The sequence below is a fragment of the Lissotriton vulgaris genome, chromosome 1_1 (genome assembly GCF_964263255.1).
Source record: "Lissotriton vulgaris chromosome 1_1, aLisVul1.2, whole genome shotgun sequence".
Lineage (NCBI taxonomy): Eukaryota > Metazoa > Chordata > Amphibia > Caudata > Salamandridae > Lissotriton > Lissotriton vulgaris.
The window spans coordinates 1,546,546,737-1,546,563,063 of record NC_141685.1 but is presented as its reverse complement, the minus strand read 5'-3'; the positions used below and the strand labels follow the sequence as shown (position 1 = coordinate 1,546,563,063).

Genomic DNA, 16,327 nt, shown 5'->3' with positions numbered 1-16,327 from the left:
TTTTATTAAATCAAAACTCTGCCTGAAAGAGAGCGGGCCGCCAGTGCGTTTCGACTAGGCGGCCCTGTTCGTGTCCATAAGCAATGTTCAGTTCACAGAGAACGCAACTCGTCACTTACACGTCCTCACAGGAGGCGAGCTTGAACTGATACCCTCAAGCACAATGTTCTTACGGCTACCATCTACTCTAAACCAGTGCTTTAAATGGGCCGGGACTATCCGGTATCAGTGCTCGATTTGGGGGTACACGCAGGCATACGGCGTCCCTCCCACTCTTTTCACAGGGTGGACGCCGTCCCCCCTGCCAAAGAAGTTGGGCCCCACAAAAATATGCTGAACTTGTCCCGGTGTAATTTTCAGACACCGGGACACGTTCAGCAGCACCTGCAAGTTGCCAGCTTTCCATTCCTACCAGCAATGTGCAGACAGTGAGGGAGCCTTTTTTCACCTCCAGCTGGGCCGGAGTTAAGGAGCCATCAGGCCTCCTTTTGTTTGTATAAGCTGACTGGGGGCGGCCTGGAACCTTACATTTAAATGTAAATGCCACAGAGACAACAGAGGCACACAGCTTGCCTTCTCTTCACAGGTACTTAAGAGAGGCATGCGTTTGCCTTTGTTCTGTCCCTGTATATAAATGCCGACGCTGCAAGTCTGTCAGATATGGGTTAGTCTGTCCCAGTATTTACAAAAATAATTTAAATAGCACTATTTTCTTTTGTAGCGCTACGTCGAGACGTCATTTGCATATTGTCTTACTTGGTCAGCCCCCCCACTTCTTTTAATAGACTTGTGCCCTGCCCGGTACGGAGTACCTGCACTTCTTTCATTTGAAGGGGGGGGGGGGGGGGGGGGTTACCTGCACTTTTTAGCACAGCTGCAGTACATTTAATGGGAGAGTACCGGTACTTATCAGGAGCAATTAGGTTCTCTGGACAGAGACCACCAGGACTCTTGTATTTACATAAAGATCGTCTTCACCTGGGCAGCGTGTAAACTGAAGAACGTGGCAGCGCTGCCGGATGACGCCCTTTATCAAACACTGCAGGATACGCGCCGAGACACGCTGCTCTGTAGGCCATGCTAGCATCTGAATGGCCGGTGCGCTTTCGTTAATCTCCCACATTATGTAAACCAAAGTTAAATCAAAAGCGCTCCGCATTTCGGAAACTAAACAGACGAGGCTAATTATTTTGTTAAAAGTGCATTACGGTCTAATTAGCGGTGGCATTACAGTGCCAAATGAGCAGTGAACGACCAATTGCGCAATGGACTATTTGTTTATATACGTTCATTAAGAAATGCAACTCATTGACCAGGTTCTGGCCTGCTGGCTCACAGGAGCAGGCCGTGGCCACGGTGCCTCTGCCAGGGCAATAAATCAGGGATACGCTCGCTCTGGAGCGCAGAGAAGCACCCTGCTGATTTAATGCGGCGCTGCAGATGTCTGTGGACTCGGCCGCTGGCCACCGGGGCTTAGCTTAATAGGACTCATTCCAGTTGGCTGGAGCCCGGTTACTTACACACAATAAAGTAAACAGCGAAAGGCCAAGGTGCGTTTGACGAACTCAATGGTTTAATGACGCGCTTTAGGACTGGGATCGGCCGTGTTAAAGTATTTTAAAAATCGAGTCTGTAGCCAGCTGGACTCCGTTCCCAGGCTCCTTTCCCTCCTGAGATCCGGCTGCCTTCCTGAGCCTTGTAACATACAAGTTAATACCTTGGCAAGCTCCAGTGATGGTAAAGGGCAGAAGGCATCGGATATGCTCATCCTCCCATTAATGAAAGGAAATGAGGGTTCCCTCGGCCGAGCGTGCTGTACGCTGAACAAGTACAGACTGGAAGAGACCAGCACTTAAAGCGACACAAAATCAACCTGATGAATGAGCACGGCCCCGACTCCCCCGCCCTCGCCTCCTCACGTCATCACAGATAGGCCTTCCAGGGCCAAACAATGCTCTGTACCGGTACCAATGCGCAACGCAACAGTCCATACTCAAAAGGTCATTTGTTTCTTTCAAAGTGTAAAAGAATACGCACCTGTTGCTGGACAGCCTCCTCCAGCCGTGCGCAACCAAAATGCAGAAGCCCATGCTAGGCACGTACAGCACCCGCTCTGCGACGACGAAACCAACAGGGAAAAACAGGTTCGAAGCAGGGATGAACGGCAGCGCTATAAGTGACAGGGCCTGCAAAAAAAAAAAAAATCAATCAAACGCAAGCACCTGGTCACAGTTTACTTTCAATGCTACCAGCAGCATAGTGCATGACCATTCAAATCACATTAAGTACCTTTAGCTTGACCCGCGATTAACAAAAACACCGAAGTGAAACTGAATATAGGCTACACTGAGGTGTCCAACGTACATCCAGCAGGGTAGGTTAGGCGGAGATTTTTGGGATAACCACGGACTATTTCAACAATTCCCTTTCCTTTACTGTGTTTACATGCATCATGTGTGGTTACCCTAAAGTCTGACAGGGTAGCAGCCCTCCTGAAGCTATGCTGGAGTGGACACCACTTCATTGTGGTGAATGGAATGATAACATTTTCATACGTTTCTTTGCATTTTTCTTCTTTTACCCTGGCCCTTGCTTTGTATCCGTTCCCTCCTCTCCTCCACCCCCTGTTTCATGTATGATTGTTCCTGTCCCTGTCCGTGTGCTAGGATCTACAGCTTCCCAATGGCTAGTAGTACAGCTCTCTAGATAACTTCTAACCAGGCCTTGCTTCTCAAGACAATGCATGTCAGGGCCACGGGCCAGCACCGAGGAAGTAAGATCAGAGCAGCAATAAAAGCGATCATGCTATGGCCAGATGCATGCTGTTGCTGAGCTGCCAGGCTGGTCTCAGTGCATCCGGGGCTTCACTGTCACCATGAACTTCCGGTGGCCAGTCATAGATTCCTTACAGAGCCCTGCAACATGTACAGATGCCTAAAAGGAATTTCATTTGACTCATTCACTCAAGCCGTGACTGGTGGCTTATGCGTCCACTGTAGGGGCCTGTGTTCAACCTCATAGTTACAGGGTGAAATGCTGGAGGGACCACTCAGCCTTTCATCCTTCTGAGGTTGATAACATAAGTACCATTGAGTTGGTTAACAATAGGCATCTGTTATTCAAACTACTACACAAAACGGAATCCTGAAGACTATTATCAATGTACTCTAAGACCAATGTACATCTAAACAGAGAGATAAATATTCTCTCTCCAACACCACAAGTGTGTAAGAAGGGGAAGGCTACAACTAAGAATCATACAAGGATATTAAGGTATCCCATCACTACATAGTATCGTGCCCAGTGTCATCATCTGGGAACCAAACAGTACCCACCAAGGCTCTCTTACAAATCAGAGAAAACCATTGCGTGATGTACCGTATCCTTCTGATGATTCTATCTGAAGGAAAAACCTGAACCAAAGATCTGTGTAGTGTGCTAAATCAGACATATATTCATTGTCTCAATTAGTGCAGTGCGTGCGAGTGAAGTGATTTAAAAAGGATAAACTCCCTGGATCATGTGCTCATTGATGCACAACACATACAATTCGTGAATCCACGCAGTTGTCCTATTAAAACAGTGTAAGTGACAAAGTGAAAAAAACTTAGAACAGCTTGGAATTAATCACTGTTCAAATGATAGCTTGGTCAACATGTTTCTGCCTTCTATGGATATAAGAACCCTGGCATTCTTCAGGACCATATCAATTAATGTCACTGCATCAAAAAACCTAATCCAAGTAGATTTAAATCAGATACATACAGTCTCTGTGTTGCTTCTAAGAACCACGATGAGCATGTGGAAAGTACTGCATCATTGCTCCTCAGTGGTTATACCTCACCTCACTCTCGATTGGATGAGACCCGCTCTATCCGTCGGTGCCTCCTGGCACTATCGAGGCTGGGATGGAGGTCAACCTACATCCCATCCTCAACCACTGAGGTTCGCTGCCCGCCTCGCATGGCACCTCTGAGGTGTTCGCCCAGCACGGAGTAACGAACTCTGGGCCTGCCAGCGAGGAAACAGCAGAGGAAATAGCAAAGCACAACAGGAAAAGGGAACAAGCGGTCTTCACTTTTCAAGCACTGCACTTGTGCTTGTGGGGGCATCCACCTTGCGGGAGCGAGCAGCGGCCATATGTTTGTAATTAACGTGGCCGCACCGCTGCTCGCTCCTGCAAGGTGGATGCCACCAGAAGCACTAGTGCAGTGCTTGAAAAGTGAAGACCGATGGCTAAGGGCCCTCCTAGAGCAGCGCATGCGTGCTGCCTAGGCAAGATCTAAAAAGGACAAATTGATCGAGCTTAAAAAAAAATGCTACCTGTGTGCCAGTATTCTATTTCGCCGTGACCACCCTGCTCGAATAAATAATCTTCTCAGCATTCCAGAAACCTACAGCCAACCAGCATTTATAAAGTCGTCCTTTATGTTTTTCTCTTGGCTAACAAAGTATCCCCACTTGCCGCCCAATACTTTCCTGAATTATTTAGCTACCAATTATTCAATAATAGGCACACTACTGAAAACAGTCACATAGCCTCAACAGTAATACAAAAGAGCATTCACAAATGAGCAGCATTTCATGACACTGAACTGCAAGACCATAACTGATGTTGGAATTCACAGTGGCACAGATACGTTTTAGACACGCTGAGCACATTTTATTTGAATGGGTTGATTTTCTGCTTAAGTCATTTGTTCTTAAAAGTTTGCCTCAAGACTCTAGTTTTTACCGCAGACCACAAGCACCTCTATACGAAAAAACGGCGTACGAAAAGAGTTCCTAATTTGTCAAGCTTTTACTCACATTTAGAATAGTTCTGTCAACTAAACAGGACTAGCATTTTTTCTCAAATAACCAAAGAAGTAACTCAAGCACTAGGTGAGCTTTGATGAAAAAAAAACAGAAATATTTTTGTGTAATGCTTTCATTTTTTACCATCAAAGCGCTACAAGGAGGACGCTAACTGGGGAGGGCACCAGCTTGGGGGCTGGGAGGATGAAAGGGATGGAAGGATCATACTTGTAACAAGAATTCGCAATGCATTAGGTCTCGCATTCACACAAGTTTGAGCTGTTGGAATTGTAAATGACAATGCCTTTTATTTATGTTTTGGGTTTTAAACCATAAATAACAAGCATTAGAAATGTAATCGGGCTCGGATTTATTTGAGTTTGAGCTAATGGCATTGTAAATGCCAATGTATTGTTGCTATGTGTTATGGAGTGTGTTCATGTGGTGTGTACTGCCAGTGATCTCCTTGTGAGTGTGCGAATATTGCACCACTTGCCTGTGATGTCCTTCTTGTGAGTGTGAGAAGTTTGCACCTCTGCTGCCTGTGGTCTCCTTGTGAGTGTAAGAAGCTTGCACTGCTGCTGCCTGTGATGTCGTTCTTGTGAGTGGGAGAAGATTGCACCTCAGCTGGCTGTGGTCTCCTTGTGAGTGTATGCTCTGTCATCGCTAGCCTGTAGATATGCACTGTCATCGCTAGCCTGTAGATATGCATTGGCTTCACTAGCCTGTAGATATGCACCGTCATCGCTAGCCTGTAGATATGCACTGTCATTGCTAGCCTGTAGATATGCGCTGTCGTCGCTAGCCTGTAGATATGCATTATCATCGCTAGCCTGTAGATATGCACTGTCATCGCTAGCCTGTAGATATGCTGTCATCGCTAGCCTGTAGATATGCATTGGCTTCACTAGCCTGTAGATATGCACTGTCATCGCTAGCCTGTAGATATGCATTGGCTTCACTAGCCTGTAGATATGCGCTGTCATTGCTATCCTGTAGATATGCACTGTCATCGCTAGCCTGTAGATATGCTCTGTCATCGCTAGCCTGTAGATATGCACCGTCATCGCTAGCCTGTAGATATGCATTGGCTTCACTAGCCTGTAGATATGCTCTGTCATCGCTAGCCTGTAGATATGCGCTGTCATTGCTATCCTGTAGATATGCGCTGTCGTCGCTAGCCTGTAGATATGCATTATCATCGCTAGCCTGTAGATATGCACTGTCATCGCTAGCCTGTAGATATGCACATGCACTGTCATCGCTAGCCTGTAGATATGCTCTGTCATCGCTAGCTTGTAGATATGCAGTCATCGCTAGCCTGTAGATATGCATTGGCTTCACTAGCCTGTAGATATGCACTGTCATCGCTTGCCTGTAGATATGCATTGTCATCGCAAGCCTGTAGATATGCACTGTAATCGCTAGCCTGTAGATATGCACCGTCATCGCTAGCCTGTAGATATGCACTGTCATCACTAGCCTGTAGATATGCACTGTCATCGCTAGCCTGTAGATATGCGCTGTCATTGCTATCCTGTAGATATGCGCTGTCGTCGCTAGCCTGTAGCAATGCATTATCATCACTAGCCTGTAGATATGCACTGTCATCGCTAGCCTGTAGATATGCATTGGCTTCACTAGCCTGTAGATATGCATTGGCTTCACTAGCCTGTAGATATGCACCGTCGTCGCTAGCCTGTAGATATGCACTGTCATCGCTAGCCTGTAGATATGCACTGTCATTGCTATGGCTTCACTAGCCTGTAGATATGCATTGGCTTCACTAGCCTGTAGATATGCACTGTCATCGCTAGCCTGTAGATATGCTCTGTCATCGCTAGCCTGTAGATATGCATTGGCTTCACTAGCCTGTGGATATGCACTGTCATCGCTAGCCTGTAGATATGCATTGGCTTCACTAGCCTGTAGATATGCGCTGTCATTTCTATCCTGTAGATATGCACTGTCATCGCTAGCCTGTAGATATGCTCCTTCATCGCTAGCCTGTAGATATGCATTGGCTTCACTAGCCTGTAGATATGCACTGTCATCGCTAGCCTGTAGATATGCTCTGTCATCGCTAGCCTGTAGATATGCGCTGTCATTGCTATCCTGTAGATATGCGCTGTCGTCGCTAGCCTGTAGATATGCATTATCATCGCTAGTCTGTAGATATACACTGTCATCGCTAGCCTGTAGATATGCACTGTCATCGCTAGCCTGTAGATATGCTCTGTCATCGCTAGCCTGTAGATATGCACTGTCATCGCTAGCCTGTAGATATGCACTGTCATCGCAAGCCTGTAGATATACATTGGCTTCACTAGCCTGTAGATATGCACTGTCATCGCTAGCCTGTAGATATGCATTGGCTTCACTAGCCTGTAGATATGCGCTGTCATTGCTATCCTGTAGATATGCGCTGTCATCGCTAGCCTGTAGATATGCATTATCATCGCTAGCCTGTAGATATGCACTGTCATCGCTAGCCTGTAGATATGCGCTGTCATCGCTAGCCTGTAGATATGCGCTGTCATCGCTAGCCTGTAGATATGCTCTGTCATCGCTAGCCTGTAGATATGCATTGGCTTCACAAGCCTGTAGATATGCACTGTCATCGCTAGCCTGTAGATATGCTCTGTCATCGCTAGCCTGTAGATATGCATTGGCTTCACTAGCCTGTAGATATGCACTGTCATCGCTAGCCTGTAGATATGCATTGGCTTCACTAGCCTGTAGATATGCGCTGTCATTGCTATCCTGTAGATATGCACTGTCATCGCTAGCCTGTAGATATGCATTATCATCGCTAGCCTGTAGATATGCACTGTCATCGCTAGCCTGTAGATATGCTCTGTCATCGCTAGCCTGTAGATATGCACTGTCATCGCTAGCCTGTAGATATGCACTGTCATCGCAAGACTGTAGATATGCATTGGCTTCACTAGCCTGTAGATATGCTCTGTCATTGCTAGCCTGTAGATATGCATTGGCTTCACTAGCCTGTAGATATGCACTGTCATCGCTAGCCTGTAGATATGCATTGGCTTCACTAGCCTGTAGATATGCGCTGTCATTGCTATCCTGTAGATATGCACTGTCATCACTAGCCTGTAGATATGCACTGTCATCGCTAGCCTGTAGATATGCTCTGTCATCGCTAGCCTGTAGATATGTACTGTCATCGCTAGCCTGTAGATATGCATTGGCTTCACTAGCCTGTAGATATGCACTGTCATCGCTGTCATCGTTAGCCTGTAGATATGCATTGGCTTCACAAGCCTGTAGATATGCACTGTCACTGCTAGCCTGTAGATATGCTCTGTCATCGCTAGCCTGTAGATATGCACTGTCATCGCTAGCCTGTAGATATGCATTGGCTTCACTAGCCTGTAGATATGCACTGTCATCGCTAGCCTGTAGATATGCTCTGTCATTGCTAGCCTGTAGATATGCGCTGTCATTGCTATCCTGTAGATATGCGCTGTCGTCGCTAGCCTGTAGATATGCATTATCATCGCTAGCCTGTAGATATGCACTGTCATCGCTAGCCTGTAGATATGCTCTGTCATCGCTAGCCTGTAGATATGCACTGTCATCGCAAGCCTGTAGATATGCATTGGCTTCACTAGCCTGTAGATATGCACTGTCATCGCTAGCCTGTAGATATGCATTGGCTTCACTAGCCTGTAGATATGCGCTGTCATTGCTATCCTGTAGATATGCGCTGTCATCGCTAGCCTGTAGATATGCATTATCATCGCTAGCCTGTAGATATGCACTGTCATCGCTAGCCTGTAGATATGCACTGTCATCGCTAGCCTGTAGATATGCTCTGTCATCGCTAGCCTGTAGATATGCATTGGCTTCACAAGCCTGTAGATATGCACTGTCATCGCTAGCCTGTAGATATGCTCTGTCATCGCTAGCCTGTAGATATGCACTGTCATCGCAAGCCTGTAGATATGCATTGGCTTCACTAGCCTGTAGATATGCACTGTCATCGCTAGCCTGTAGATATGCATTGGCTTCACTAGCCTGTAGATATGCACTGTCATTGCTATCCTGTAGATATGCACTGTCATCGCTAGCCTGTAGATATGCATTATCATCGCTAGCCTGTAGATATGCACTGTCATCGCTAGCCTGTAGATATGCTCTGTCATCGCTAGCCTGTAGATATGCACTGTCATCGCAAGCCTGTAGATATGCATTGGCTTCACTAGCCTGTAGATATGCACTGTCATCGCTAGCCTGTAGATATGCATTGGCTTCACTAGCCTGTAGATATGCACTGTCATTGCTATCCTGTAGATATGCGCTGTCATCGCTAGCCTGTAGATATGCATTATCATCGCTAGCCTGTAGATATGCACTGTCATCGCTAGCCTGTAGATATGCACTGTCATCGCTAGCCTGTAGATATGCGCTGTCATCGCTAGCCTGTAGATATGCTCTGTCATTGCTAGCCTGTAGATATGCATTGGCTTCACAAGCCTGTAGATATGCACTGTCATCGCTAGCCTGTAGATATGCTCTGTCATCGCTAGCCTGTAGATATGCACTGTCATCGCAAGCCTGTAGATATGCATTGGCTTCACTAGCCTGTAGATATGCACTGTCATCGCTAGCCTGTAGATATGCATTGGCTTCCTTAGCCTGTAGATATGCACTGTCATTGCTATCCTGTAGATATGCACTGTCATCGCTAGCCTGTAGATATGCATTATCATTGCTAGCCTGTAGATATGCACTGTCATCGCTAGCCTGTTGATATGCACTGTCATCGCTAGCCTGTAGATATGCTCTGTCATCGCTAGCCTGTAGATATGCACTGTCATCGCTAGCCTGTAGATATGCACTGTCATCGCAAGCCTGTAGATATGCATTGGCTTCACTATCCTGTAGATATGCACTGTCATCGCTAGCCTGTAGATATGCATTGGCTTCACTAGCCTGCAGATATGCACTGTCATCGCTAGCCTGTAAATATGCATTGGCTTCACTAGCCTGTAGATATGCGCTGTCATTGCTATCCTGTAGATATGCACTGTCATCGCTAGCCTGTAGATATGCATTGTCATCGCTAGCCTGTAGATATGCACTGTCATCGCAAGCCTGTAGATATACATTGGCTTCACTAGCCTGTAGATATGCACTGTCATCGCTAGCCTATAGATATGCATTGGCTTCACTAGCCTGTAGATATGCGCTGTCATTGCTATCCTGTAGATATACGCTGTCGTCGCTAGCCTGTAGATATGCATTATCATCGCTAGCCTGTAGATATGCACTGTCATCGCTAGCCTGTAGATATGCACTGTCATCGCTAGCCTGTAGATATGCATTGGCTTCACTAGCCTGTAGATATGCACTGTCCTCGCTAGCCTGTAGATATGCATTGTCATCGCAAGCCTGTAGATATGCACTGTCATCGCTAGCCTGTAGATATGCTCTGTCATCACTAGCCTGTAGATATGCACTGTCATCGCTAGCCTGTAGATATGCATTGGCTTCACTAGCCTGTAGATATGCACTATCATCGCTAGCCTGTAGATATGCTCTGTCATCGCTAGCCTGCAGATATGCGCTGTCATTGCTATCCTGTAGATATGCGCTGTCGTCGCTAGCCTGTAGATATGCACTGTCATCGCTAGCCTGTAGATATGCATTGGCTTCACTAGCCTGTAGATATGCATTGGCTTCACTAGCCTGTAGATATGCACTGTCATCGCTGTCATCGCTAGCCTGTAGATATGCATTGGCTTCACAAGCCTGTAGATATGCACTGTCACTGCTAGCCTGTAGATATGCTCTGTCATCGCTAGCCTGTAGATATGCACTGTCATTGCTAGCCTGTAGATATGCTCTGTCATCGCTAGCCTGTAGATATGCACTGTCATCGCTAGCCTGTAGATATGCTCTGTCATCGCTAGCCTGTAGATATGCGCGGTCATTGCTATCCTGTAGATATACGCTGTCGTCGCTAGCCTGTAGATATGCATTATCATCGCTAGCCTGTAGATATGCACTGTCATCGCTAGCCTGTAGATATGCACTGTCATCGCTAGCCTGTAGATATGAATTGGCTTCACTAGCCTGTAGATATGCACTGTCCTCGCTAGCCTGTGGATATGCATTGTCATCGCAAGCCTGTAGATATGCACTGTCATCGCTAGCCTGTAGATATGCACTGTCATCGCTAGCCTGTAGATATGCTCTGTCATCACTAGCCTGTAGATATGCACTGTCATCGCTAGCCTGTAGATATGCATTGGCTTCACTAGCCTGTAGATATGCACTGTCATCGCTAGCCTGCAGATATGCGCTGTCATTGCTATCCTGTAGATATGCGCTGTCGTCGCTAGCCTGTAGATATGCATTATCATCGCTAGCCTGTAGATATGCACTGTCATCGCTAGCCTGTAGATATGCACTGTCATCGCTAGCCTGTAGATATGCATTGGCTTCACTAGCCTGTAGATATGCACCGTCATCGCTAGCCTGTAGATATGCACTGTCATCGCTAGCCTGTAGATATGCACTGTCATTGCTATGGCTTCACTAGCCTGTAGATATGCATTGGCTTCACTAGCCTGTAGATATGCACCGTCATCGCTAGCCTGTAGATATGCACTGTCATCGCTAGCCTGTAGATATGCACTGTCATTGCTATCCTGTAGATATGCGCTGTCATCGCTAGCCTGTAGATATGCATTATAATCGGCTTTAGTGGGTCAATTTCTGCAAAGTCATATGTAGTGGGCGGGAAGAAACGTGAATGACACAATAACGGGGTAATGCATGAAGAGGGCTCTTTAAAGACTCCTGTTAGTAAGTGTATTAAACATAAAATGTTTGTTCAAATCAGTAGGTCTTGGGTAATGGCAGTCCTAAAAAGTTAGTTACTGGCTATACAATTTCTAGAATATTTTGTGTGCGTTATCGAGGTGGGAGGCTGATGCGTTGATGGTGATTGTTTCCTGCTATGAATTTGTGAGTGTTTTTTCTTTGCAGAATGTCCTAATTGCTTCCGCTTCTCCTCTGCCCTCCAAACAAGCGTGCTCAGCCAAGTAATGCCGACCCCTGAGATTGCTGGGAACGGCTCTTTCTGAGCACTGCGCCTAATGGGCCGGTAGCAGAGTGGGACAGGATGGACGTTTTTCCTGGTTAGCAGGAACACGTTCCTCTGGACAGACACCGACTAAGCCATTCAGAATCGGGGCACATTTTCGGAAAAACAGGGAGGGGTTTTGCAGACTAGCCCTTGACAGTGCTGATTCTGAAACTATTATCTCCCTTAAGACTGACTCTGACCCAGCCCTAATACCATTTCAAGTGCTCTGACGCATATTGTGCTCTTGAAATCGCCTAATATGCGGTCGACTGTTCCCCACACTTATAAATTCCCTGTAGTAGGCCGAATGACATGCGGCTGACGAGGCTCCGGTCCTACTCGGGCAATCACAGGTACAGCATCTGCAGAACTAACACATTGCCCTAGGCCAGGCCTCCGCCGCGCCGGCCCTCCGTGGTTGGCTGGTCGAGCACATTCCGCAGGGGCATACATAAGCATCCCCGCGCCAGACATCGAGTCCAGAAATCTCCGAGCCTTAGGCACACGCTCTGCCCGGCTGCCCCCTCCACTTCACACGGCAGTGAATCACACAGCGAGAGATAAGAACTGAGAAGGAGTCAGCGCTCGTGATGTGTGAAAAGCTCAAGCAGGACACCTCTCTTAACCATCTGGATTGCATTACACGGGCACTCTGACAGCTCCTAATTAAGATTAATCACTCTGCCGTGCTCGTTCTCACACAGAATATGCCACATCGGGCACGCGTAAATTACTTACAGCCTATCACGTCAACGCTACTAAATACACACAACAGCGAAGACGAATCACTAGGCAGATGCCATAAAAAAATAAGGAATGTGCCTGTCGGAGCCCTTTCTGCATTTTTTTTTAACACATAAGAGCTCGGAAGCTCCGCCTCCACTTCGTGGTGGCTTAGGCCCGAGCCCTAAAAAGCATTGACATTTACAATATTAATAGCTTGAACTCTTGCCTGCGACGTCTTCAATGTAGTGATAAATAGTGCAGTAAAGAAGATGTGTAAGTGTTGTAAATTACACAGACACAAGGTGTGAAGTGAGAGTTACATATGATCAGAGCTATATAAATTAGCAAAGCACCCCAATACCTTTCACTCTGTGATTACACTGTCGCGGCTCAAGAGAAAGCTGGAGGGGGTGCAATTTCCTTCCCTCTCCGTGATTAGAGTGTGCAGTGTGGCATTGCGTAATGTAATTTCTGTCTCTGGCCTAATAATAAACACTCCAGCTGTAGTAGGCCCTGGCTTCACCTCCTGGTACAGGGCGGGCTGTGCTTTATGGCAGGCATAGAGGGAGGGAAGGATGGTCTTCGCTGCAGCTCTAGGCTCGTACAGTGCCTCTGCTTTACTAGTGAGCAAGAGGCCCTGAGCTGGGGGTATTGGTATTGGTGGTGGTGGTGGTGGTGGTGGTGGTGGTACTGGTACTGGTATTAGTGGTGTTGGTGGTTGTACTAGTATTGGTGGTGGTGGTGGTGGTATTGGTGGTGGTGGTATAGGTGGTGGTTGTGGTAATAATGGTTGTGGTGGTATTGGTAGTATAGGTGGTGGTGGTATTGGTGGTGGTGATGGTATTGGTGGTGGTATTGGTGGTAGTATTGTTGGTGGTACTGGGGGTGGTAGTATATCTGGGGGTATTGGTGGTGATGGTGGTATTCGTGGTGGTATTGGCCGTAGTGATTTTGGTGGTGGCGGTATTGGTGGTGGTGATATAGGTGGTGGTGGTATTGGCGGTGGTATTGGTAGTGGTGGTATTGGATTGGTGGTATTGGTATTGGTGGTGGTGGAGCTGGTGGTATTGGTGGTGGTGGTGGTGGTATTGGTGGTGGTGGTGGTGATATTGGTGGTGGTATTGGCGGTGATATTGGTGGTGGTATTGGTGGTGGTGATGTTCATAAAACAGGCATTTGAAAACAACTCGTCAGGTGGCTTAGTGGAGATGACATGTAACACAGATGTGCTGTTTAAAAAAACACAAGCAGTTTCAGCTGAAGCAGTGCATATCCGGCCTGCAGCAAGAGAAACTCAATAAAGTAAATAGTGCTTTGAGACTAAATAACAGGTCCTGTGTAACAACCAAAGTAAAGGGGCTAGTAGCCATGGGAGGTTACAAATGAAGACAAGGCCATACTATGGAGGGACTAACAAACCTAACACACCTATTAATGAATTCGAAAGCAGCATTCACGAAAGACAATGACACAAGCCAATGAAAAATATGGGAGGAGAATGGGCGCAGCTTCTCTCCCATACTCGAATACAGCAGTCTCGACCTAAAAAGCACCAATTCCCATGTAGTAGGTGTCTGCTGCAAGCTGGACCCAGAGACAACAGATGTAATATTTAAGAGGTAGAGAAGAGGAAAAATATTAAGATGTTTACAGAAACAATTTTCCTATTCTAAATATAAACCCCTCTACTTTGTTTTAAACTTTGGGGAAAGCTTGTGTAACTCATAATTCATAAATAAGCCTGACTAAAAAGTTTGAGAAGGAATATGCTACTTACCAGTATGCATCTGTTCTTGAAATGTAGGGCTGCTGACATTCATATCTGTGCATAGATCGCCGCCTAGTGTTGGGTCCGGATGATTGCACATTGTTGTCCTGGAAGAGTCTTCGAAGTATCATGAGATAGGTGGCTCCTCCCCCGAACTACAGTGCGCATGGGCATCCTCGCCATCCTCAGATTGTTTTTCGCCATTGTGGCAGAGATGGAGTATGATACAGTAAGTGATGTCCATGCTAGAGATTAATTGTGGCAGAGATGGAGTATGATACAGTAAGTGATGTCCATGCTAGATATTAATTCTGAGTGCTACAGCTGCGACAGGCACCGGGGAGAAGGGCAGGCGATATGAATGTCAGCAGCCCTACATGCCAAGAACAGATGCATACTGGTAAGTAGCATATTCCGTTCGAGGCATGTGGGCTGCTGAATTCATATCTGTGAATAGAATGTATAGCAGTCTCCCCCTTAGCGGTGGTTGCCCGTGCCAGCTGCAGCAGTCTGAAAAAGAGTCTTGAGTACAGCTTGTCCTACAGCTGCTTGCTGTTTGGAGTGTACATCGACACAGTAGTGTTTGGTAAATGTATGTATGGTAGACCATGTGGCTGCTCTACATATTTCTTCTAGAGGAATGTTTCCTAGGAAAGCCATGGATGCCCCGAACTTGCGTGTTGAATGCGCTCTTGGGGGAACTGTTAATGTGCGTTTAGCTTTCTGCTAACAAATCTTTAGGCACTTAACAATCCATCTGGCTATACCCGATTTGGAAATGGGGTTGCCTTTGTACTGTGGTGAAAAGGCAACAAACAGTTGCTTAGTTTTCCTGAAATGTTTTGCACTGTCTATATAGTACAGGAGAGCTCTCTTACCGTCTAGTGTATGTAGAACTCTTTCTGCCACTGAATCTGGATTTGGGAAGAACACTGGCAGTTCTATTGTTTGATTGATGTGAAACTGGGATACCACCTTTGGCATAAATTTAGGGTGTGTACGTAGCACTACCCTATTTGCGTGAATTTGGATGAATGGCTCCTGAATAGTTAGGGCTTGCAGCTCACTAACTCTTCTAAGTGATGTAATCGCCACTAAAAAAGCCACTTTTCACGTTAGGAATTGTATTTCACACGAGTGTAGAGGTTCAAAATGTGGTCCCATCAGTCTGGTTAGAACCACGTTCAGGTTCCGGACAGGTGAAGGTGGGTGTCTTGGAGGAATCACTCGTTTGAGTCCCTCCATGAAAGCTTTAATAGCAGGTACTCTGAAGAGTGAAAGGTGCTGCCTGTTCTGAAGATAAGCTGCCACCGCAGCTAAATGTATACGTATGGAACTGTAGGCTAGATTGCATCTGTGTAAATGTAACAGATAACATATGATATTTTGAGTTGATGCATCTAGCGGATTTATGTCATTATTGTTACAATAGATGACAAATCGTTTACACTTTGCCGCATAGCATGCTCTGGTTGTAGGTCTTCTTGCCTCCTTGATAATTTTCATACAGTGAGGAGGCAAGTTCAGGTAACCAAACTCTATGACTTCAGGAGCCAGATCGCAAGGTTCAACTGTTGCGGATCTGGGTGCTGAATGTCTCCATGGCTCTGCGTTAAAAGACTGGGTGTTAATCGCAGCCTTTGATGAGGCACCACAGAAAGTTCTAGGAACGTGGTGTACCACGGTTGCCTCGCCCACGTTGGAGCAACTAGGATGAGTGTCATCGAGTGTTGTTGCAGTTTGCGTGCCACTAGTGGTATGAGCGAGGCTGGGGGAAAAGCGTACGCAAACCTGCCTGACCAGTTCATCCATATCGCATTGCCCTGAGACTGCGGATTTTGAAACCTGGCGGCGAAGCTTTGGCATTTTGCGTTTTCCCTTGTGGCGAACAGGTCTATCTCTGGGTGACCCCACTG

The 16,327-nt window shown here is 46.6% G+C and overlaps 1 protein-coding gene across 2 annotated transcripts in view; it reads right to left on the bottom strand.

Moving 5' to 3' along the window:
• TMTC3 (transmembrane O-mannosyltransferase targeting cadherins 3) overlaps window positions 1-16,327 on the bottom strand; it is a 570,313-nt gene that overhangs the window by 193,933 nt on the left and 360,053 nt on the right. For both annotated transcript variants that reach the window (XM_086918002.1, XM_086918005.1), the window contains exon 8: window positions 2,038-2,186. In XM_086918002.1, coding sequence (XP_086774128.1) covers window positions 2,038-2,186 — 149 coding nt within the window. The remainder of the gene's footprint in view (window positions 1-2,037; window positions 2,187-16,327) is intronic.